Genomic DNA, 26,127 nt, shown 5'->3' with positions numbered 1-26,127 from the left:
GCTTTATTTGGTGTGTTCTTATTTTAAATTAATGATGTTTTATTGTAAACTGCTTGGTTATTTAACATTTATACAATTAAAAATTAAAGAATACATGTTTAAAAATTTAATCACTGAAGAGTGTAAAATGAACATTCAGATAACTCTTCATTAATTTATTTGCAGCATTTTATACATCAAATGTTAATGCTTTTTATTGTAATTAGTTTTGTAATTGTATCTTTTGAATGAAAATCGGTTTTTTTAAATGCTAACTTTTGTTAGATAAAAATATAATATAGATAGTCCTTTGGTTATGACTACTCGTTCAGTGACTATTCAAAGTTACAATGGCATGAATGAGGGGGACTTATGACCAGTCCCCGGAGTTCTGGCCGTCACAGCTTCCCCACGGTCACATGACTGTGATCTGGGCACTGAGCCGCAGTCACATTATTGCGATTTCTGATGTTCCCTGCCTGCTTCCCAGAAGCAAAGTCAGTGGGGAAGTCAGCAGGAAGTCGGAAGTTGTTCCCTCTCCCATCACTTTTTTGCCTGCCTGCACTCTGGAGAACCTGCACTCAGCACTCAATGCAGCACTCGCACACCCACCCATGATCCGAAGCCCCTGCCAGTGACACCGCCCCCCCCCCCAAAGCTCTCACATGCAGCTCTCACCTTTTGGCCTGCTTGCCTGGGACTCCCGCCTGTTCCTGCTTAATGACCCACATGGTCCTGGGGGTATGACAACAACCAGGACTGCTGGATTGCCGTTGCTAAGTGATGCAGTCCTGTGACATCATGCTTTACAACCGCATTGCTAAGCAATGGAAATTCCGGTCCCAATTGCTGTCATAACCCAAGGTTTACCTGCAGAAAAAAATAAAATGACATTAAATGACTTGAAGACTGAAAGAAGAATTGATAGGGAAAATAACTTTTCTGTAGCTTTTTATGGCTTCTTTCAAAATAATATATGTAAATATATTATATAGAATAGCAAATAGAAAGTTTAAAAACTGTCCTTTTACCGTTGTGTATTACGAGTGGCTGATGCTCACCTGTACTTCAGATTAAGATTTTTCTAGCTCTACCAAATGAGATATATAATGGATGCCTTTTTTGACTGAATTATCTAACTTCTAAATCCTTCCTCACTGAAACAGTTTAAATAGTTTTGTGATATTCAGGATGTTTTCATAGTGTCATAGTTCCTTACATTTTGTAAGCATTGTATGTATGCATTAGATTTAACTACATTGTTTCTGTGCTGCTGATAACTTATTCCAGTTTCCCTAACAAATTAGAAGATTCAGACAGTAGTATTTGGCTAAAATTTGGTTACTGAAATATATGTGGTTGCCTTTTGAGAAGAAGTTTTAAACAAAGTTTCTGTGAAACTATGTTTAAGGAACATGATATGGATCGGAAGAAAATTGAGGAACTTATGGAGGAAAATATGTCACTAGAAATGGCTCAGAAGCAAAGTATGGATGAATCACTGCATTTGGGCTGGGAACTTGAACAGATAAACAGATCATCAGAAGTTTCTGAAGGTAAATAAAGCTATACTTGTTTGTTGTTCAGATGGGAAATGAGCAGTTTAATTTTCCAAATTCTTTAAAGGATGGTTCAAATATTTTTCAATTATTCTTAGAGGGGATCCAAATACATAGTCATTTGAAAATAGTAATATCCAGACTGTTTCATTCAGAGGTTTATTTGCTGCTTGCTAATTTTAGTTCATATTACAATATTTTTATTTTATTTATGCTTTATTTACAGTGGGGCAAAAAAGTATTTAGTCAGCCACCAATTGTCCAAGTTCTCCCACTTAAAAAGATGAGAGAGGCCTGTAATTTTCATCATAGGTATACCTCAACTATGAGAGACAAAAATGGGGGGAAAAATCCAGAAAATCACATTGTCTGATTTTTAAAGAATTTATTTGCAAATCATGGTGGAAAATAAGTATTTGGTCAATATCAAAAGTTAATCTCAATACTTTGTTATATATCCTTTGTTGGCAATGACAGAGGTCAAACGTTTTCTGTAAGTCTTCACAAGGTTTTCACACACTGTTGCTGGTATTTTGGCCCATTCCTCCATGCAGATCTCCTCTAGAGCAGTGATGTTTTGGGGCTGTCGCTGGGCAACATGGACTTTCAACTCCCTCCAAAGGTTTGCCATGGGGTTGGGATCTGGAGACTGGCTAGGCCACTCCAGGACCTTGAAATGCTTCTTACAAAGCCACTCCTTCGTTGCCTGGGCGGTGTGTTTGGGATCATTGTCATGCTGAAAGACCCAGCCACGTTTCATCTTCAATGCCCTTGCTGATGGAAGGAGGTGTTCACTCAAAATCTCACGATACATGGCCCCATTCATTCTCTCCTTTACACGGATCAGTCGTCCTGGTCCCTTTGCAGAAAAACAGCCCCAAAGCATGATGTTTCCACCCCCATGCTTCACAGTAGGTATGGTGTTCTTTGGATGCAACTCAGCATTCTCTCTCCTCCAAACACAATGAGTTGAGTTTAGACCAAAACATTCTACTTTGGTTTCATCTGACCGTATGACATTCTCCCAATCCTCTTCTGGATCATCCAAATGCTCTCTAGCAAACTTCAGACAGGCCCAGACATGTACTGGCTTAAGCAGGGGGACACGTCTGGCACTGCAGGATTTGAGTCCCTGGCGGCGTAGTGTGTTACTGATGGTAGCCTTTGTTACTTTGGTCCCAGCTCTCTGCAGGTCATTCACTAAGTCCCCCCGTGTGGTTCTGGGATTTTTGCTCACCATTCTTGTGATCATTTTGACCCCACGGGGTGAGATCTTGCATGGAGCCCCAGATCAAGGGAGATTATCAGTGGTCTTGTATGTCTTCCATTTTCTAATTATTGCTCCCACAGTTGATTTCTTCACACCAAGCTGCTTGCCTATTGCAGATTCAGTCTTCCCAGCCTGGTGCAGGTCTACAATTTTGTTTCTGGTGTCCTTTGACAGCTCTTTGGTCTTGGCCATAGTGGAGTTTGGAGTGTGACTGTTTGAGGTTGTGGACAGGTATCTTTTATACTGATAACAAGGTCAAACAGGTGCCATTACTACAGGTAACGAGTGGAGGACAGAGGAGCCTCTTAAAGAAGTAGTTACAGGTGTGTGAGAGCCAGACATCTTGCTAGCTCTTTGGTCTTGGCCATAGTGGAGTTTGGAGTGTGACTGTTTGAGGTTGTGGACAGGTATCTTTTATACTGATAACAAGGTCAAACAGGTGCCATTACTACAGGTAACGAGTGGAGGACAGAGGAGCCTCTTAAAGAAGTAGTTACAGGTGTGTGAGAGCCAGACATCTTGCTTGTTTGTAGGTGACCAAATACTTATTTTCCACCATGATTTGCAAATAAATTCTTTAAAAATCAGACAATGTGATTTTCTGGATTTTTTTCCCCATTTTGTCTCTCATAGTTGAGGTATACCTATGATGAAAATTACAGGCCTCTCTCATCTTTTTAAGTGGGAGAACTTGCACAATTGGTGGCTGACTAAATACTTTTTTGCCCCACTGTATGTAATCAATTTGTATGGCTGCCCATCTCAACAAGTGACTCTGGGTGGCATTTTTCAAATGTGGAATTCACCTGGGAAAGTGGATGCAGCCAGTCTCACAGCAAGTTAAACAAAGCATCCAGTTATACATTATTGATCTTGTTTAAGTTACAAAGTTATTTTTCAAAATAATTTGTGAAGGCTTTACTAAGTGGAAATAGTACCCTATCCAAATGAGAAATGCCCCAGTCAGTTTCATTTCTTATAGTATATGTTTTGACATCCATATTTCATGTCCAAAGGGTAATTAGTATATCTTACTCAACAAATAAACCTTAAGCCAAATTCTGCACATACTGGATTCTGTATGATCTTGCAGTTTCACACCTCAGGACCATAGTATAACTGGATTGTTTTATATTAATATTTGTGATTCAGAATAATCTTCATAGATATAATTGTGTTTCTGATTAATAAATAATGGTGGTTTTTAGTCAACAGTCAATGCTAATTAAGTTTAATTTTCAGGTTGGGAAAAAAAATCTATTAAAGTAATTATTTAGGTTTGATATTTATATTTGTTTCTGAAAAAAAATAAATTGCTGAAGCTCTCTCCTTTTCTTTATACAATAGCAAATGATAGGAATATATGAAGTAGGGACAGTCGCTGTAGCCCCTTGGAATGGTTATGTCTCATTATATATAAGTAATAGTTTAGATAACAAATGGGCAATTAATCCTTTTTACCTTCTGTTTTAACTCAACAGTGCCACAGAAGTCACTTGGTCATGAAGTGAATGAACTAACATCAAGTAGATTATTAAAACTAGAAATGGAAAACCAAACTTTATTAAAAACAGTAGAAGAATTACAAAATGCAATGGGTTCCATAGAAGGCAGTAACTCAAAACTAATGAAAATGGAAAAGGAAAATCAAAGGCTAAATAAAAAGGTATTAATTATTTTATGATTCTAAGTTAGGAAGATGTTATATCCAAGTGCATATTTTATAAATTTAGCTTTTCTAAATATATTAAAAGTAACAGTATCTCAGTGCTGCTACCATAAACTTTATTGTGTCTGCCCATTCCTGTTTATCCCATTGCAGATAACAATATTCAGATCAGTAGAAATCCTATCCATTTTACTGTCTGTACTAGTGGAATAGTATTTCATTTTTTTTCTGGGATTTTAGTACAGATTTTTTTTAAAAAATGGCATCTGTATTCATTAGGACTTTCCCATAATATACAGTTTGGGGGAGAATATAGAGAAGAGAAAGAAGAGAACACATGGGGTGGGAGAAAATGAATGTTAGCAAAGTGAAGGTAAGTAACAGAATCTGTGAATATTAGTTGTGATGGAGGATTATAAGGAATGAAAAGAAAAGACTGCAAAGTGGATAATATAGGAATTGGGATATGGAGAATTAGAACCCCAGTCAATTTTTTCTCCTTGTAGTCATCTTACCCATGGACGTTTTGTCCCAAAGGGTCTCTTAAAAGTTCTTCTTTTAATCTAATCTTTTTGGTACATCTCATGGAAAGAAGTAGAATTTATGTAATTTTTAAGCAGAAAAATATAAACATAGGCATCTTTGTTCCCATATAAAATTTTAACATAAGTGATAATAAAAACACACAAATATTTTATATAAACCAATCTTTTATCTTTTTATATTTTTTCTTAAGTATTGTATATTAAAAAATTTGGTGGTTTTTGTTGACAGGCTCCTTTAAGGCACATTTCTTTCTTAATGAGGAAACAGCATACAGCACATCATCTTAGATGCAGTTTTTCTTGTATTAAAATTTAATCTCTGATAGACTTTTGATATAGATACACATTGTTTAATCAGTTCCTTCAAAAAACATATACACTTGAAATTTATTAAATCAAAATTTAAATTTGATGAATTTCCATACAGCTGGAAGGACTTAAGAATGAATTTACTGAAGAGAAACAAAGTCATCAGATTAGTCAGAATCTTTGCAAAGATCTTATGAAAGAGAAAGCACAGCTTGAAAAAACGATTGAAACTTTGAGAGAAAATTCAGAGAGACAGGTAATATATACAGATATTTGTTTTATTGAAGTTTGCACATTTAAATAATAAATGGTGTTTTTCAACTGATAAAAATCTATTAATCTAACAGAATTAATTAATCTAACAGAAACTGTCATAAATGGAAGAGGATGATTTTTGTACGACCTCTTTTCTGTATAATAACTGTGATCAGCAACCTTCTATATTTTCAGAATTTAAGAACAAAAACAAATGTTGTGCCCCATACTTCACAATACTGCAAAATCTTCTAAGATTGTGATAAGCTCATCCTGAAATGTCATGAAATCCTGGAATTCTCTCATGAGATTTCTTTCATGTTTAAAGAATATTAAACTAATCTTTAAAATAATTTGAGAGGGTATAGGATTATAGATACCACCAGGTGTTGTGCTGCCATCCTGTGTGCTATTACAGTTTCAAGAAATCAACAAAAGTGGTGTTGGTCTTTGCACTTGAGAAAAATGTTTTGCTGGAATGGAAAAACTTCCATCAGCAATATCGATCAGTTCTTTTAGAATATTACATAAAATAAGTTAATCTTGGTCTTGTTTCCCTACTGTGGTTTTCATATGAACAGTTTTAATTTCTTTTTATTATTTATATGTCTCTGTATTTAAATCTCAAATTGTCAGTTTCCTGAGAACTAGCCTTTTCCATGCAGTACACAAGGAGGCAGGAGACAGAAACCATGTGCATTAATGATTAGCCTTTCTGTGAGCAGGCAGCCCTTCCCTTTGGGATCTGATTAACTAGGACACAACTGTATTCTTTGAAGAAACAAATTACTCAATTTGTTCTAAAGTGGGAGCAATCTGTCCAGAAAATTTGCTGCCAGACTTACCTCGCTATTTATAGAGTGTATGACCGTTGGCTTTTCCTTCAAACAGAATAGTTCAAGCACTTTTCTTGACTAACTCTTAAATTAGACATATTTTTGTCCAGATGTAGTTGTTGTTGGGTTTTTGTTTTTTGGGGGTTTTTTGCTTAAGTTTGTCAGAGTAACCCAAACACTTATAATTTTTGACCAAAGAAATACTGCTTCCATTGTTTTAGCTCTCTGACCTCAGTACTTTATCAAAGGGAAACTTGCCTGATAATTAAACTGATAAAATGTTCAAGGGAGAACTCCCCTAGTTTCTTGAAGTGTCTGCCCTGTACAAATTTGAAAATGAGCTATTTGGATTGAAATGGGTATGTGGTGAGACAATAATGTAACTGCCTCACTGCAGTCTGAAAGCCTAGCTTTATAATTTAGATTGTAAAATACATCTTTTCAAATCTTAAGTCTTAGAAGCTGTTTATAGTATCTAAATACAAAATTTATTTATTTATTTATTCATTCATTCATTCAATTTATATAGCCACCCATCTCAGACCAGTGACTCATACCTGATTAAAATTTTCATTTTTCATTTCAATAAATTAGATTAAAATCCTGGAACAGGAAAATGAACACTTGAATCAAACTGTAACTTCACTTAGACAGCGTTCACAAATCAGTGCTGAAGCAAGAGTAAAAGATATTGAGAAGGAAAATAAAATTCTCCATGAATCTATCAAGGAGACAAGCAGTAAATTAAGTAAAATAGAATTTGAAAAGAAGCAAATGAAAAAAGAGTTAGAACATTATAAAGAAAAGGGAGAAAGAATGGATGAACTGGAGAAAGAAGTTCATCATCTTGAAAAAGAAAATGAACTATTACAGAAAAGGATTACTAACTTAAAAATTACATGTGAAAAAATAGATTCTTTAGAACAAGAGAATTCCAGTCTAGATGTTGAAAACAGAAAGCTGAAAAAGACTTTAGATAGTCTGAAAAATCTCAGCTTTCAGTTAGAGTCCTTAGAGAAAGAGAATGCACAACTTGATGAAGAAAACTTAGAACTCAGAAGAACTGTTGAATCTTTGAAGAGTATCAATATCAAGATGGCTCAGTTACAACTAGAAAATAAAGAGCTGGAAAGTGAGAAAAACCAGCTACAGAAGAGCCTGGAGCTTATGAAAACATCTTTTAAAAAGACAGAACGTTTAGAAGTAAGTTACCAAGGCTTGGATACAGAAAATCAAAGGTTGCAGAAAACCCTAGAAAACAACAGCAAAAAGATTCAACATCTAGAAAGTGAATTACAAGAACTGGAGTCAGAAAATCAAACCCTGCAAAAACATCTGGAAGAACTCAAAATCTCCAGTAAACGCTTAGAAAAATTAGAAAAAGAGAATAAACTTTTGGAGCAAGAAACCACCCAGCTGGAAAAAGATAAGAAGCAGCTAGAGAAGGAGAATAAAAGGCTCCGACAACAAGCAGATATTATGGATAGCACATTAGAAGAAAATAATGTGAAAATAGGTCACCTGGAAAAAGAGAACAAGTCACTCTTTAAAGAAATTGGAGTATGTAAAGAAGCATCTATTCGTCTAAAGGAAATGGAAAAGGAAAATAAAGAGCTTGTAAAAAGAGCCACCATTGACAAAAAAACACTTGTCACATTACGTGAGGTAATGTTCACTATTGCATGATATGCTCTCATTATGAATATAGCTGTAATGTGTTAGTAATATATCAATGTCATTTCAACAATTTACTTACCACAAATTAATTGTATTTTTATTTATTTAGTCTTAAAAGCTCTTTATAAACTCAGGTTCAGAAAGATTGTTTAGATGTTTTAAAGAAGTCGTTAACATTATACTATTTTATGTGCTTCCTATATAATGTGTACATCAGATTAATTTTGCTCTTTTTTCTTCTTTATTGAGGTGTATGAGTTCTGTGAGCACTTGTACCTTGGTTCTTTCCACACTGTGGCTGTTTACTGGTATTGAGGCATTTCTTGGAAGGATTTTTTTTTTAATGGAATAAATTGGCATTTAACTACATTTAACTACATATAGCAATTGTCTTCCCCGTGGCTCTTTTGTGTCATATATAAGTTGGTCCCCTGCAAAATTAAGTAGTAACTTCCTCCTTGCTTTTTCAGTTCTTTTCTTGCTTCCTTATATCTTGCTCTTAGTTAATTGACAAAGAGGGTATACTGCTTTACTTCATTGTTTTTGTTTTATCCTGAAGTTACAGCTATTTTGCTATAAAACAATAGTAAAAACAATGAAAACAATACTGTAATCAACATTACACAGAAGCTACTTAATTGTGAGACCAAGTAATCAAACAACATCCTGCTGTGCTTAATAGTAAGAAATAATGGAGTAGAATTTTGAAAAAGAACATATTAAATTAAAAGCACAGTGGTATTTGAAAGACTTATTGATGATTTGTCTGTCCACTGTGAACAGGACAGTGCTGTAATATCCTTGAAATAAGTGATTGTTAAGTTAGTTATGTCTAATATAAGCTGATTTCGCTTGGCTTTCTCTGTATATGAAGAAGTCTGGATCATTCTGAAATGATTAGGTTTTTATCCTAAAAGCGTATAGAGGAATAAAGTACAAGGAAAGCTAGAAAACGACCCTTTGGCACAATTGTAGCCTAGATACTGTGAGCAAACAAAGGATAGCAATTTCAGTGAAAAGGGCTACTGTGGAAGTAATCTTCGTAAACCACTGAACACTAAATTGTTTTAGGACATTCTGTAGAATATTATTGCTACTTTTCTGGATTTTTAAAGTTTAGTTAAATGCCTGTTGTTTGTATCTAATGGTAACTTTGCCATAGGAGAAAGCAAGAATTTTATTTCCGTCTTTCAGTCCTATCCACATAGGTCCATATGTAAGCTTGTGCAATTTTCAAGAGGGTTCTAGATCCAGAACCAGAAGTTTGGGAAATCAGCATAGGTAGACTAAAGAAGGTATGGAGGCATTAGTGTTAGAGAAGATTACAAACTATCAAGCGTTCTGACTTAACAGAAGTAAAAAAAAAATTCACTAAAGCAAAGCCGTTATTTTATATATAATCATATATCATACATTTTACTTCATTCTCAAGTGCTGATCTACTAGATCTTAATGCAGTATAGGAGACAGAGAACGTTGAAGATGGTTTGAAAAACAGTTACCACTTTTTCCATGTATTTAGCTTTATTTGTACTAAACAAATTTGACAGAGTTTGTACTGTTTAAAAAGTGATAAGATTAAAATAGTGTGAGTAATACAGGAATAGTAATCTTTCTAGCAATCACTTTCTGAAAATCTGTGTCTTTTTTGTTATAGCTTGTAACAAATAGTAAATAGTAATGCCATTTGTTCAATCCATTGTTTTGTTTTAAGGATTTGGTAAGTGAAAAACTGAAGACCCAGCAGATGAATAATGACTTAGAAAAGCTTACACATGAACTTGAAAAGATAGGCTTAAACAAGGAACGCCTCTTACATGATGAGCAGAATACTGATGACAGGTATGAGTATGTAAAAGACTCTCTGGATTAGATTGGGGGATAGCTCTCCATGTTGCTCTATGGTGCTTGTACAAGGATAGCAGAGAATGTATCTCATATTTTTAATGGCAATGGTTTTAGGAATTTAGATTTTGAAGCCTAGTAATAGGAAAATAAATGGTTTTCATATCATATACAGACAAAAGAAGCATAACAATTCTCTCTGAAAATGATTTTGGCTATCCTTAACTTGCTGTAAGGGACGTGGTGGCGCAGCGGCTTAATGACGCTGAAAGTTGCCGGCCAGAAATGGTCGACGCTTCAGCGGTTCGAGTCCAGCCTTCGCGTTAACAGGGTGAGCTCCTGTTTCCTCCCCAGTTCGTGTCAACCCAACAGTTCGAAAACTCACATGAGTAGATAAATGGGTACTCTCACTCCGGTGGGAGGAAAAATGCTGGCGGTGGCTTGCAAAAGGAGTCAGGAGCAGTTGCCAGTAAGCGTGAAACCGCGCTCGCCCGAAAAGGGCGTAAAGCAACGGAAACTCCACCTCCTGCGCTCGCCAGCTGGGCTCTGCTCTAGGAAGGAGGCTCTGGCAAACCACTTCCGAAACACCTTGCCTTGAAAACTGCAAGGACTCGTCCAAGCAGTCACTGCAGAGTCGGTAACGACTGAGCGCAGATAAAAACAAAAACAAAACTTTCTGTATCTGCAAATGTAATACCAGTAACATACAAACATCTGTTTCCTTTACTTGATGGCATATCCTGTGGAAATGGGGAAAAAATTGTTAAGAAAGGGAGAATTTCAGGTTCTGACTAGCTCTTCTGTCAATGTGCTACTCAACTGAGAATAATAGTCGGTACTGCAGTCTGTTATTAGCAGTGATTCACATAATGATCATGGCATATTTAGTATCTTTTATCTCTAAAGTTAATCAGCCTCATTATTTTATATCTTGCAACAAGCTTTCAATATGAAGCCTCAAGGAAAATATCAAGGCTTTCCCTATTTTAAAATATCTTCTATTATTTGTTCCATCATTAGCTCTTAATAAGTAGAGAATTAGGTCAGAATGAAGTGTGGGGAAAGCAAATTCAGTGATTGGATGATGGGAGAGTAAGTGGGGGAGAAAGTGGAGTAGGGAAATTTATTTATTTTATTTATTTATATGTCAAATTTATATCACCGCCCAACTCCCCCACAAGGAGGGACTCTTGTGAAAAGTTACATAAGACTCTTTTAGTTTGGTTAGGTTAAATAGTTTCCATGGAAGTATGAGATTTTAGATGCTTTTCTCCCCAAAATGTAATTACAGTATATTGTTTTGGAGGAAAGGAAACAGTTTCCTAATGTTTAAATGGTTTTATGGTGGATAAGACATTTGCAGCATGGTTGCACTTTTTAGAATGTATCCATTCTGTATTTGTGGCATATACATCAACAAATATATACAATATGTTCTATTATTTGTATTTATATACTTCAGTGCTCTCTGCAAAGTTTACAAAGGTCAAATACATAACATTCAAATCAAGCAAATAAAATGTTAAACATCATAAAACACATTATTGCCTTTAAAACAAAAATTAATACAGTAATCAAACTAATACAAAATACAACACAAAAGCAAAGAACACATTAAAAACAACACCGCTATGGAGGAAATGTTGAAATATCAACATAGGTTTTCATATTTCCATAATACTGGGACTATCACTAAAAAAATCATGGACCCTAATAGATTCAAGTCTAGCTTTGAACACATGGCAAGCTCCTGGGCCACTCCTCCATATAAGTGGGCCCTAGCCATTTAAAGATTTATGTATAATACCAAGCCCCTTGAATTTGATTTAGAAGTTTACTGAAAGCCAGTGCAACTTGGCCAGAAGTGGTGCAATATGCTCTGGCCATGATGCTTGACAGGAACTCGGCCTGGTGCATTTTATACTTGCTAAAATTTCCAGATCTCCTTCAAGGGAACCCCATGTAAAGTGCCATGCAATTATCTAATCAGGAGTTAACTAGAATATAAACCATAAGATCTCTCAAGGAAAGGACACAACTGGGAATAATGGAATGCAAATGGGAATAGGTACACCTCTCCAACATGCCGAACTGGGCAGTCTGGGACAACATGGAATCAAGGAACATCTCCTAATTGTGCACCTGATTCTTAAGGGGAAGCATGCCACCACCTAAAAAAGAGAATTTCCTTTTCAATTGTTTGAGATCTGTTCTGACTACAGGACTGATAAACGTGTCTGAATTCAGTCTCAACTTGTACCTAATCCTGTCTGCAGTTCAGCCCAAGCGGGAGGCAACCATGAAGCCCAATACACCTCATAAGGATGGAAAGGAGATAATAAACTTGGGTGGTAAATATAATGTGGAACAGAATCAAACTCAAAGCAACTCTACAACATAAAAGCTTTGGGGTGGAACACTAATTCTCTAGTAGTACTACTGACTAGATCCTATTCTTGACAATGTTATGCCCCCAGCTCCCTAAGGTGATGCTAAGGATACCATAGTTGATTGTATCAAAAACTTTAGAATTCTCTAGGAGCACCAACAAGGAACATTGCCCCTATTTTCCCCTAATAGATTGTCCATCATGGAGACCAAAGTTGTCTTGGTTCTAACCAGATAATGAGTTTCAACCAGGAGTACTTGGAGTTGTCCTATCATCACTCTTAGCCTCCTTGGCTAGGAATGGTCAATTTGATGCTGGTCTGTAGTTGTTAAAAAGGAGGTATCTAAAGATGATGGCTTCCAGAGAGGACATATCACTGCCTACTTCAGGGCAGATAGCACTTGTCCTCTGTTGGGGAAGATACTGTTAATCAAAAAGAACACCTTCCTCAACTGATCCCTTCCAGAACTGTGAGCCAAAAAGGGAAGTGAGTCTAACGGATATGTGGTAGTCTAAACTCATCCAAACATCCTGTCCACATCCTCAAGAAATACATGTTGAAAGTGATCCAAAAACATAGGACAAGCATGTGAGCTAGTCTCCTTCCTAGTTTATTGCTAAAGGTGTCTTATAAGCAGAGCTAGTTCAGCATGGTTGTTGGACATCCCTGAAAACAAAATGTTTCAGGACCCTTAACCCTTCCTTCAAGACCAGTTCTGCCAGCGCAGGAAGGAGATTATAAGAAGAGGGGCACATGGTACATGGGTAGAAAGAATTGGAAAAGATGGTCCCTCAGTGATTGGCCTTACCATCCCAGATTAAATCAACCAAGAGTCTTATTAAATCACCCAGTGTGGATTAAATCACCCACTGTGTGTTATTCACCACTGATGTAGCATTTACCAGGAAAAAGGTGATAAGGGGGTTGCTGATATCCCTCCCTCCCTCCCTCTGACTGCAGGCAATAACTGCCAATACTCCATCTTCTGTAATTATTGGTACAGGTCCCACTTCTCTTCCCCTATTCCAGGAGCTTCTAATCAACCATCCCTCCCATATCCCCCAAAACAAAAACTCCTGAAGTGATCTATTCCCTCTGCCAATAACTACAATAAAGACAAAGAGATCTGTTCTTTATGTAACTGTCACACAACCAATTTTAACAGACCAGAGACTCCCACAAAACAAAAATAATAACTTATAAGCACCCAGAAGGCAAAAATTCTCTACCATCAACTCTGTCTTGTGCTTTATTTCTCTTAACCACAACCACAATAGTTTCTTTCACTGCATTTATGATCAACCTTGACATACCTTCTTCAGAACTTCAGAATCTTCCTACTCTCTGCATACAGTTCACTTTATCTGCCAAAAGCAGCATAACCAGTAATTCATAGATTCATAACCAGTAATTTTTTTCTGTCATTCCCTTTTCTCACAACAATGATACTTTCTTGTCCCCACATCTAAACATCCATCTGCAGTTCACACTGTCCAAAACATATTCATATTGTGTACCTTATTTTATACACATATTCTTGTGTAAAATTAAATCATCATATTCTTATAACATAGAATAGCTTTGTTATGTTTTGGCAAGCAGGGTATTTAGATGTGCAGCATCTTCTTTCCCATTTATGTTATGACAGCAAACAAGCCAGAAATAGCAATCTTTACACAATGCCCGAAATAAAATTTGGGTTCCTGTTTTGTTCTTCTCAAACTAGGACTTATCAGTAAGAAAGAAAGCATATTCCTGGCTTATAGTATCTTAGCTTGGTCAAAAGAAACAAATCAGGAGCTTCATGTTCATGTTTCATGTGTCATATGAATTAATCATTTTCTGGTTTTATTGTTTTATTTGCTTGGCTGAAAGAAAGGGAAAAATAATATACAGACAATAAATCAGAAATTCTTGGTTACTGTTTGACTGTCTAACCACTCCATGCCCCTGATGAAGTGAGGTACAGCTCATCTACTATTTTCTGTAACTTTTTTTTAAACAAACCATTGCACGGTACTTTATGTCCTAATATCTAGAGCTCAAGTTAGCAAAGAATATATGTTGGATAATTAATTGTGTTTTACATACTTTAGTTTACATACTTTAGTTTAGCTGTAGCTTTAGTTACAAAGATGTTTAAGAATGTTTTAAATGGAATCAAGTTTTATATTATTTTACTTAGCATAGTTATCTATAATCAATAGAGGAGAGCAGTTCTGACTGTGGCAGTAATGATATAAAAGGCTCACTAGCCATACACACATTTCAGCAAGGTTTTGATTACATGGTTTCAAATTCGTTCTTAAAAATAAGTTTATAGCATTTTTTTTCTTCTGATCTGCATCTTCTCAGTGTTACAGGGAAGAGTAGAGGGCAACATTTCTATAGGTATGTTGCAATGTTTTTTCATACTTCTTTGGTATGCATTATACAATTATAAAAACTCTTCTTGTTCAGAAGGGTATAGTGTAGTAGTATAGCATTGTTTGAAAATGTAGTTGCAGATATGGCTAGTTTGAAAATTAGGAGTTCTTTAGAATCCGTCTCCATTATATCTCAAAACAAACTTTGAAGTACCATATTTGTACACGTGTGCAGAATACCAGGTCAGTTTTTCTTAATGTTGTGAAGTAGCAAGTGTATTGGATGCTAGATTCACACATTTTGTATAATTTTTTACAAAATAGCTTCGTGTGGGAACTGTGCTTTTTTTCTTACATAAATACATTAATTTCAAAACTGTCTAGCATTTTCAAATTTATTAAGCTGATATAAAGTTTATGATTTATTTAAAGCAAATTATTGATAATGACAACTTCATTAAAATTGTTTCATTAAACAGTAAATACAAACTTTTGGAGTCAAGATTAGAGTCTACACTGAAGAAATCACTTGAAATAAAAGAAGAAAAAATTGCTGCTTTGGAAGCACGATTAGAAGAATCAACAAATCTAAACCAACAGCTCCGCCAGGAGCTTAAGACAGTAAGTTAAAAAAATGTTCCCTTCTATCTTGTGATGTAATATCTGAAACTTATTTTTAAGTTCATAAAAAGTTTACAACATTTATTAAATTGCAAATCCACAAAATAAAATATGCCTACTATTTATAAGGACTGCTAATTTTAAAGCAAGAGAGTTGTTAAAGTACAGTTTTCTGCCAACTGTACTTTTCTACTCTTAAACTGACACTTTTTTTTATCAGGAGGGATACAAGTTCAAATGAAAACCTGGGTTAAAGCAACTAGGGAGAAGCAGTTGGGGAGGAAGAAAAATGTGGGGAAGAAATGTTCACCACATCAGTAGTTAGGCTTTCTAGGAATTCAGCAAAAATAGGGTAAATACTACATTTCCTTACCCTTTGGAAAATTCCCAGCTCTTACTTACAAGTAGCAACATAAGCAACTCACTTTCATCCATTTAGTCCAAAGTAATTTGTCCTTGTACCCTCTTACCTTTTTGGAATGATTTCCTCAAAGGGACTTCTGCCTCTCATCTATCTATCCTAATGCAATTCAGCGAGAGGAAACAGGCACTGAGTTGGTAGCAAGCTGTTAGCCCTGTAAGGTAGGCCAGGTCAGGAAACAGACTCCAAGTTTGATTGAAACTATACTTTATTGATATAGGCTATAGTGACACAATCTTGAAAGCCTGACTGTGTCTTCCTTCCCTCTTATTCCCCCATGAATTAGGGTGAAGCCAGTCTGAGTTTCTTCCTTACTCTTTCTCTATTTCCCAGGCTTAATGCATGCTTTTGTTTTCTTAACTTTTTTTTTCCCCTAAGGTAGTCTCTGTGGGTGTCTACGTAAGCAAACCTCAGGCAGTTTCCTAGGTGTTTCTGTTTCTCAACTGCTGGGGAAGCAAAGTAGAATAGGGAAGAGGGGGAATAGCTGTTAAGTCTTAGCTCACCAGAATGCCTTTCACTATCCTCTTTCTGCCTCTCTTGCAAGGGTTTCACTCTACTGGATTGACTCTACCTGGTTGACTCCCAATTACTCAAAAGATGATGGTAGCATTATTTTTGCATCATACTATTTCTACTAGTATGAATATTGATTCTTGAATTTTATAGAAAAAATAAAATCATTTAAAAATATACTAAAGAAGTTATTGAGTCATAAGAATATTTAGAATTTGTGTAGTTCTTTTGAGGCTTGGAAGCCTAATTCTATCTGTGTTCGGTAGGTCTTACTCCAAATAAATGGGCATAGGATTGTAGCCTGAAGCGTGTATTGGCCTGTATGGTCTTTTTGATAAATCATAAATTAAATAATGAAATAATGAATTAACAATGCAGTCATTAGAAGAAAATCTTGCTATGGGCTAATCAGTCCCTAAATATTTGCCATGTAGTATTTGCTGCAACAATAAGTGATTATCAAGAGGTGTTAAATCTTATTCTCAGCATTTCTATAATAATGTAGCAGATCTTGAGATCAGGTTGTTGTTTGCAGTTACATTTTTATTCTGTTTATTTTTGCAGTTCACAACAAATGGACTGTTATAGAAATGAAAGCAATAAATAATGGTCCTGTTGCCTTAATAGTGGTCAGGTTATTGGGCTAGAACTTGGAAGACTTAGGTACAGATCCCCATTCAATAATTTAATTTACTAGTGACTTACAACCTAACCTTCACTTGGTTTTTATATGGTTAAAATGTATGCTACCTTGAGCTCTGAGAGGGAAGATAGGGTAGAAATGTAATAAAGAATGTATTTGTATATTAAAAATAGAATTAATTTATCTTTAGGTGAAAAAGAATTATGAAGCCCTCAAGCAAAGACAAGAGGAGGAGAAAATGGTACAGAGTTGTTCTTCAAAACTTGATGAAGAAAGTCAGCCTGTCAATAAATGGGAAAGAGAGAATCAGGAAACTACTAGAGAACTTTTGAAAGTTAAAGACAGATTAATTGAAATTGAAAGAAATGTAAGTATTTCATTTGTTTTACTAGAAACTGTTAAACATTTCATAGTTTTTGTAAATCTTATACAGGTGATATGCTTGTACAGACTACATGTTAGAATCTTCTAGAGTTGTGTGGGCTTTGTTTAGTTTGTTTTTAGGAAGAAGCAAGCCTGTAGTATGCATGCCCCAAAGCATAGTTCCCTCCTGTCTCTTCACTTTCCTTTTGACTGCTGCATAAGCAGCAACATCTTAATTCTTAGTGGGTTTAAAGTAATTTTTATCTTAGCAGAGTACTTATTTTTCTATTTTTCTCCAATATTCTTATTTTCTTTGCCTTAAAAAGGAAGAGTTCTGAGGTTTATTGTTAAATGCAGTGCTAAATTATCACCTATGGAGGATGGACACACTTCATGCCTCATTTACTTAGAAGAAGATCAACAGTAAACAGTTGCCCACATTTTCAGTGTTTCACTAAGTGACTTCTTGACTCTATATTCTCCTCTATGATCAGTCCTTGTTTGCATCCAGCCCATCCATCTCTTCTATACTACTGCTTTCAATATTAGTTGCTTCAAAATCAAAATTCCTAAATTTATGCAAAACTTATCTAACCCATCTCAAAGCCACATACATTTTCTATCATGATTCCAAATCATCTTCTATCTTCTAGTCACCCTCCTATACCTATGGATTCTCTTAGTCTTCCTTCTTTTCAGAAATTCAAGGACAAAGTCTAAGTACAGGTAGTCCTTGACCTACAACCATTTGTTCAACAACGGTTCGAATGACTGGTCCTTGGAGTTCTGGGTGTCCCAGCACCCCTGCGATCATCTGATTGTGATCTGGGTGCTTGGCAACTGGTTTGCGCTTATGACCAGCTGCAGCGCCCTGCGATCACATGATTGCCATTTGCAACCTTCCCTGCTGGCTTCCCCAGAAAATCAGTGGGAAAGCCGAGAGGGAAGGTAACAGGCTGCAGTAGGTCTTCCCCACCCATGCACTGTCTTCCATCCCTCTGCGCTTGCGCTGTGCCAGCCACTCCTGCACCCCTGCTCTCCTGACCTTGCCATACCCTCATGCACTCTCCCCAACTCTCACTGCGCCTCTCACACACACCCTCGCACCCTTGCACACCTTCCCTGACCCCCACTGCACCCTCATGTACCCTCCCCAACCCTCACTGCACTTCTTGTGCATCCTCCCTGACCCACACCTCACTCTTGCACCCACACCTCACCCTTCCCCAACCCTTGCCATGCTCTCGTGTATCCTCCCCAACCCTCACTGTGCCTCTCACGCACCCTCCCTGACCCATGCTGCACCCTGGCACATCTGGGCTGCACCCTCATGCACCCTCCCTGACCTGCACTGCACTCTTGCACACTCTCCCCAACCCTTGTGCACCCTTCCCGACCCATGCCTCTAATGCACCCCTCTCACCCTCCCTGACCCTTGTGCGCCTTTTGTGCCACCCTTGCACCTTCACGCACCCTCCGCGACCCTCACTGCACCTCTTGTTCACCCCTGCGCATCCCCTCACTCCTTCCCCCAACCAGCAGCAGCTTGCCGGCCTGGGACTTGCAACTTCCTGCCGGCTTCCCCGCTGACTTTGGTTGTGGGAAGCTGCCAGAAAGTTGCCTCATCTAATGACTCTGGGATTTGGTTTATGACCATATCACTTAGCGACAGAAATTCCAGTCCCAATTGCCATCATAAGTCAAGGACTATTTATGTAATTTCTCAGATCAATATTCATACCACCATTCAGGTAGTATAACAGATCTCCCCAGTTACATAGAGATAAAACTGCTACTTCCTCAACCTTTGGTGGAAAGAAACATTCCTGTATTACCTGCTCTTCTTATGCTTGTTCCCTGGTTAACTTAGAAGTGCAACCATTGGTATCAGAGGGAGAGATTCTAGAACCATTTTTCTTTCTTTTTTCAAATAATTTTATTAAGAATTACAAATAGAATAAAAATGAATACAAACTACAAAAAATATAGAAATATAAAAAGAAAAATACAAAGAAAAAAGTGTAGAAAAAAGGAAGAAAGAAGACACTTCCCCCTTCATTCCAGCAAGTGAAAACAATTTTAATAGCTTACCACTATCGCGTAATAGAATATATACTTTCTTCACCTCATAACTCATCTCTTAACTAAAAAACAAAATCCAAAAACCTCATCATTCATTCTTTATCAGCAAAAGTCAAATAAGGAAACCAGATATAACTAATTTCCTATTTTAACCTTGATTAAATAAGCCAACTCTGTACTCCTTACCTGAATTTTTGACAATCTTGATATTTAAGTCATTCAAATATAGTCCCAGAGCTTGTTTTCTGTTCGTCTTTTTTTAAACCCAAGGATCATCCAAAACTTTAAGAAAACTCTTTTATAAATCCAGTAAGTAAAATTTGTCCTTTTTTAAAATCACTTCTTATAAAGCCCTTCAAGAATTTAGCAGACCTCTTTTGTGAATCCAGTAAGAAAAAGTTATCCAAGGAAAAGTTATTAAAATTTTCTGATTTAATGTACATCTCCTTTAAGCAGTGAACTATCCATCAGTTTCATTTGTATCTCCATATCCTTCTCATTGCTTGACACATTTAAATCCACATTCAAATTCATTTCAAGCTCATCCGTTATAGCTTGTTCTTCTATAACCTCATTGACACACGATCTATCTATCATATGAAGTAATTTTAAAGAACAGAATTCAAAAACATCCCTCAAAGATTTTTGGTCCATTGCTTCTTGATGAAGTGAATTTATTATCCTCTAGCTTCCTCTAGTGTCCAAACGTCAAGGTCCTATTATCTTGCTTCCTCTTTAAAAAGCCCAATCACCATTTCCCGCTGGAAGAAATCTTCTAATTAATTCAAATCTATAATTCCAAACATAATTATTACCTTTTCCGCCCTCCCAAATTATATATCATGGTTCCCTTCTTCCCATAAACAACCCTTTTAATCAATAAATCCTGAAATCATCAGTTCATTTTTGTCCATTTTCAGCAAAAAATCCATAAAGAGTTTCCAGTCTTTTACAAAAGTAGTTGTTGTTCCTTCCCTAATCAAACCTTTCTGTATTTCACAGAGTTTGGTCAATTCCACATTCATAATAATTTGGGCCACTTGTGAAGCGTATATCTATTTCACCCATGTAATGAAGTTCTCTCCAAAATCCAACATTTTTTTTAAAGTCCAATTTAAATTGTCAAGAGCTTTCTCTGCATTGAGGAATAGCAAAGCAGCCTGTTTTTCATTGTGTTGCTCCAAATACTCTAATATAGTAAGAACATTTCTAATATCATCTCTTAATTGTCTCTTAGGTAAAAAGCCACGTTGGTCTTGGATAAAATCTTGTAAAACGTTTTTCATCCTTTCAGCTAGGATCATTGTGAATATTTTATAATTATTGTTCAATAATGATATTGGTCTATAATTTTTCAGTAAAGTCAAATCTTATCCTTGTTTGGGGATCAATGCTATATTTACCCCGTCCAGCTATCCGGTATCTTAAATAGAATTCTTTACTTTTTGAAAAGGTTATAAAAGCTCATCTTCAAAATATTTACAGTAAAAAGCTGGTAGTCCATCTGGACCTTTAGTCATCTTTGTTGATACTTATGGCCAGACTTTTAGAAATCTAAAACATATCTATTCTGGAAAAAGATCTGTCTTTCCGAAAAATATATGTATTCCTTAGAGTCACCATTTGTATGCCTCCAAATGTCAATCAGTTCAAGATTGTCCATCATTTCAGAAAAGATTTTTGGTAGTTTAACTTGTGTTATTTTAATCCCTTTTACAGATGTTCTATGTTGTTGTGGGCAAACCACTCCATTCTAAACTCCCACTAGACACCAATTTTCATATGACAAGTCCATTAATTTTCCCATAAGTCCATTAAAAACATAGCCTTATTATCATTTGGGGCATAGACCCCCAATAGTAGAACCTTAGTTTCATTCAAGTTAATCTTGACCCCCACATATCTGCCTTGGTCATCAGATAATATCATTTTTTATTGTAACTGTAGATTTATATACAAAACAACTCCATTTTTCTTGCTTGTACCAGCTAAATTCTTCCCCCAAATGTTTATAAATCAGGTATTTTTTATCTTTACTTCTTGTATGCGTTTCTTGTAGACAAATTATATCCAGCTTTAATTTCTTCAGACAATGAAATATCTTCTTCCTTTTCTGGGAGGCATTTGCCCCATTTATATTCCACGTTAAACATTTAAACTCCATATTTATTTTATGAACTTTGAAAAGTCTGTATCTGTGGTGCCTAATGTAGTGGTGTCTTCCTCAACTACTTGTAATGTTGACTACGTGACTCCTTCCATTTGCCTCTCTTGCATCTCCTCTAGTTCCACCTTATGTCTCTCAAAAAATTATCTTGCCTTTTGGATTGAATTTAGCCAAAAACCCTGCTTCTTGAAGGTTAAAATCATTCCTTCCAATCAATCCCATCTAAATGGTATCTTTTTCTGTTTTAATTTATCAGTCAAGAAAGTATATTCTTTCCTTTTATGCAGAATTGTAATGAGTGTTTCTTTAAGCAGGATTACATGTGAGTTATCTATCTTTAACTTGGTATTAAAATGTAGAATCTGATCTCTTGTTCTCTTCCTGACAAAGTGCAGTACAGGTAGTCCTCAATTTACAACTGCAGTACAGACCAGAACATTCATCATTAAGCGGTGCAGTCATTAAATGAGCCATCACATGATTGCACCTGATTTTACAACCTTTCTTGCCACAGTCATTAGGCGAATCACCACGGTTGTTAAATGAGACATTGTGACCACGACTTGCAACCTTCCCTGCCGGCTTCCCTGTTTGTCAGAAGCCAGTGGGGAAGATCACAAGTGCCAATCATGTGACTTCAGGATGCTGCAACCTTTGTAAATGTGCGATAGTTGCCAAGCACCCGAATCACAGTCATGTGACCGCAGGAATGCTGTGACAGTTGTAAGTGTGAGGACCAGCCATAAGTCACTTTTTTCAGCACCATTGTAACTTCGAACGGTCGCTAAACAAATGGTCATAAGTTAAGGACTACTTGTAATGTGACTCTTGGTACATTTCTTAATTTGGCATATTTTGTGTTAATTCTATACATCTTGTCCACTTCAGCATCCATGTCTTCTTCTATCCTTTCCAAAAAATTTGTTACAGCCTGGACTACATCTTACATCTTCACCAGGTTCTTCTCAAACCGCCCTCAGCCTCAAACAAAATTCCTTTTCTCTTAATTCTAGTAATGCCAAAATTGTTGAGCAAAGTGTAGCAATATTTTTATTGTGCAGAGTGTAGCAATACTTTTAGGAAAACTTATTTAGGAAAAATATATATCAGCATGAAGGATTTATAAAATGTAATGAAAGACAATTTTTTTTCTTTCGTCTATATTACAAATTCTTCAAATTTTTTATTCATTCTTTCCTCCAAATTCATCAATTTTTCCTCTGTGGATGCTGCCACAGCTGCTGTTGAGGCTGTGGCAGTCTTTCCCATTTCTCAAACATCCTCTGTAAAATCTCAGGTGTAACCCCAGCAGATTGGTCAATCAGTGATCCTCTCCTCCCTTCTTTAGCTGCTTTTCTAGTAGTAGCCATCTTTTTCTATCTTAATTTATAATCCAAAACAAAGAAACATCAAAAAAAGTGAAACTTTATCTTTTTCTTCGTTGTTTGTAATACTGCAGTCTGTTCACTTTCACAACAGTCCCTTGTCTTTTTTCTTTAAAAGAGTCCACCAGTCATTTTCCTCAGAGAACCCATGGAGGTATGTAGTATTTATTTAATTAATTCAAAGGAACTTAGTATAAACGAAGTCCATCAAAACACCACTGGTCCCTTTGTCTGTTTAAAAACTTTTTTAATCCAAACTCTTAATTTGCTTTTTGCTGCAAGTTAATTTTTAAATTTTTGTAATTTTCCTTCTCTGTTAGTCACACCATGGGCAGTAGGAACGTTCATTGGATGGTCCATTAAAACTGCTACTCAGAAGATCTCTTTTAGCCTTTAAATGGTTATAATCCAAAGTGCTTTAGAAAGTGGGATTTGGTCAGACCCAGTGTCTATTAAAGGCTCCGCTGAGGCTACAAGCCTGATCTTCCTTACTCAGCTCCCAGTGGTCTTTACTCATGAGGTGCCCGCAGAGTCCCTCTGGGTCCTGCTGGCTTCCTCATGAGAAGCAGCCTTCTGGAGCACATGTGGGCAATCTCTTTGGCTTCTCCTTGTCCGGAGAAGCCCCGCTGGCCCAGGTTCATCATCTGGTCACAGTTCTAGCCTCAGTGTCATCTCCGCAGATTTGGAGACATGTCAGTCTGCCACTTTCCCCACTTGGAAGTCCCATTGCCCCTTCTTGTATGCATCCAACCTTACTGTCGTCCAAGATGGAATTGTGTTTCTTTTTTCAGTCTGCCACAATTTTAAGCCTTCAGATCTTCCAACTTAATTATTTGACAGTGGCACAAGACCTCCACTTTCATTAATCCCACAAGGAAAACTTCACTATATCTGGTAACCATTAACCCAATGCTTTCTCTATTACTGACTGCTTTTGTTTCTTCTCTGGCTCGAGGATTATTGATTGGATTCAGTATATGACTCTTCTGATGCTTTAGTTTTCATCACATTCCAAGCAGTCAGAGGTTAATTTTTCTTTTCTCCTCCTGAAATAAATTTCTTGTTTAAAAATAACAAGATTAGTACCTTCTTCCATTTCCCATGTTTGGGTGACCTGGAAGACTCTCTCATTTGGGATTTAGTAACACTCGACCATGTCTTCTACCTTTCTTGTGTTGTTTATTATTTGTATTTTATTCAACAAATGAAATGGGTGCACTGGGGCCTCCTAAACGTGGCCTTGCAATTTTGCAGTTGTTGAACACACCATCACAGCACATCTCCAGTATCAATAACAATATCACAGACTCCCTAAGCTGAACTTCACAGATGAATGCTACACCTTTCAGTAGTTGAATTTCTATTTGTAGTTTCCCACCACTCAATCTTCTGTGGAGGATGATCATTGCCATCATTTGTACAGTAGAGCAGGAGATGACTTGTGGGATGTTTTTTTGCCTATCTTAGAGCATTTACTGTTCATTTTTTCCTCTAAATCCTCTTCTCACCAGGGTACTTAAATTGCCTATAGCAAATGCTGTCACTGTGATCTCCATTGTTCTCTGTTTGCTAAAGTAGTCTTTGATTGGTGACTAACAATCAGTACATTGATCTTTCACTACAGTTGACACACTTTTTGGGGATCAAGGATGAATATTTGTATATCCTTACATTTGATCTCTGGTTGTTACCTAAGATCTTTCACAAAAAGTGACAGAGATCTTGATATTTGCTTTGCACCCTTAATGATATCTTGGCATCTTTTAAATATATGTTTATGAAAGCTGTAGCAGTTTGTAAATATACATTTATGTAATCAATATAATGTGCGTGGGGAATGCATCTTTTATTTATTGTTGTATTAGTGTGTTTAAATATGCCCTGCCAATCATAGCAACCTCAACATTTATATTTCTTAAATCGTATATTGTGTTGTGTAAATATGTCTCTGTAGTTACAGAATGAAACATGGGATTTTAGCTTTATTGTTGTCTGTTTTTAAGTTATGCTTATATTTTGTGATTTCATCTTACTGATTTTGAAAGTTCACACATTTTGGAATGTTTTATATAGAATTCTAAAAATGATGATGATTTTTTTTTATCGAAAAGGTGCATGCATTTAACATGTTTTGTTTCTTTCCTAAAGAATGCAACTCTGCAGGCAGAGAAGCAAGCCCTGAAAACGCAACTAAAGCAACTTGAGACACAGAATAATAATTTGCAAGCTCAGATTTTAGCACTTCAAAGACAAACTGTTTCCTTACAGGAGCAAAATACAACCTTGCAAACTCAAAATGCCAAGCTTCAGGTTCTGGTTTCATATATGTATATTCTCTCCATTCACAAGATACAGGTAGTCCTCGCTTACTGACCATTCGTTCAGCGACTGTTCAAAGTTACGACAGTGCTGAAAAAATAACTTTATGGCCCATTTATGACCTTTGCAGCATCCCTCAATCACATGAACGCCATTAAAGTCAGTATGCATTGTCCTGTGCCTGACCTATGGTTTCTTCTTTATTCTTCCCCTTGCAGAGCAGATTGATCAGAGAGAAAGGGACTGCAAGAACATAAGCTGTTTGCTCTTCTACACATCGAAAGCAATGTGATCACGATGTATAAAAGAGCAAACAGCTTACTCTCTTGAAATCCTTCTCCTATCTCTCTGCTCTCCAGGGGGTGGGTGGGGGGAAGGGTCAGGCAAAGGAGAGATCACCTACAGAAATTGTTTGCTTTTTTTCTCCACCACCACCCCCCAGCAGAGAGATTGGAGAGAAAGAAATTTCAAGAGAATACCGTAAGCTGTTTGTATAGTGCATCTGCAGCTCCTAGCCCTGGGTTGCAGCACAATCACATTGCTTTTGATGTGTACAAGATGATAAGCAGCCATTTGAGTATTCCAAAGGGCAGGGGAGTGGTTAGGAGGCAAACAAAAGCTGAAGATGTGAAACTGACTAGTTTTGTCTCTTTCCAGCTGGAAAGCACAGTCAAAATCATATGATTTCCCACTTAGCAGCTGCTTCGCTTAGTGGCAAAGTTATTAGTCCCTATTAGTGTCATTAAGTGAGGACTATCTATACAATTGTTAGTGAAAACCATGCTTTTTATCACATAGTGCAAGTGATTTCATTAGTGTTATGTGAAGAACATAAGATGTTTGATTGTAAGTCTTTTCTGTAGTTTCCAAGCAATACCAGTGCCATTCTTTCTCTTTACTAATGATCCTACCT

General features: G+C 36.5%; 1 protein-coding gene across 4 annotated transcripts in view; it reads left to right on the top strand.

Moving 5' to 3' along the window:
• CCDC88A (coiled-coil and HOOK domain protein 88A) overlaps nucleotides 1–26,127 on the top strand; it is a 100,978-nt gene that overhangs the window by 37,426 nt on the left and 37,425 nt on the right. For all 4 annotated transcript variants that reach the window (XM_025169993.2, XM_007433420.3, XM_025169994.2 and 1 more), the window contains 8 exons: nucleotides 1,391–1,535; nucleotides 4,290–4,474; nucleotides 5,450–5,587; nucleotides 7,017–8,087; nucleotides 9,814–9,941; nucleotides 15,180–15,321; nucleotides 17,089–17,265; nucleotides 25,044–25,205. In XM_025169993.2, the coding sequence (XP_025025761.2) occupies nucleotides 1,391–1,535; nucleotides 4,290–4,474; nucleotides 5,450–5,587; nucleotides 7,017–8,087; nucleotides 9,814–9,941; nucleotides 15,180–15,321; nucleotides 17,089–17,265; nucleotides 25,044–25,205 (2,148 nt within the window). The remainder of the gene's footprint in view (nucleotides 1–1,390; nucleotides 1,536–4,289; nucleotides 4,475–5,449; nucleotides 5,588–7,016; nucleotides 8,088–9,813; nucleotides 9,942–15,179; nucleotides 15,322–17,088; nucleotides 17,266–25,043; nucleotides 25,206–26,127) is intronic.

Source organism: Python bivittatus, unplaced genomic scaffold (assembly GCF_059951505.1).
Source record: "Python bivittatus isolate LINGU-HERP-01145 unplaced genomic scaffold, Pbiv_v1 ctg000020_np1212, whole genome shotgun sequence".
Classification (NCBI taxonomy): Eukaryota; Metazoa; Chordata; class Lepidosauria; order Squamata; family Pythonidae; genus Python; species Python bivittatus.
The sequence above is the reverse complement of the archived record's forward strand: the minus strand, read 5'-3'. Positions and strand labels throughout refer to the sequence as shown.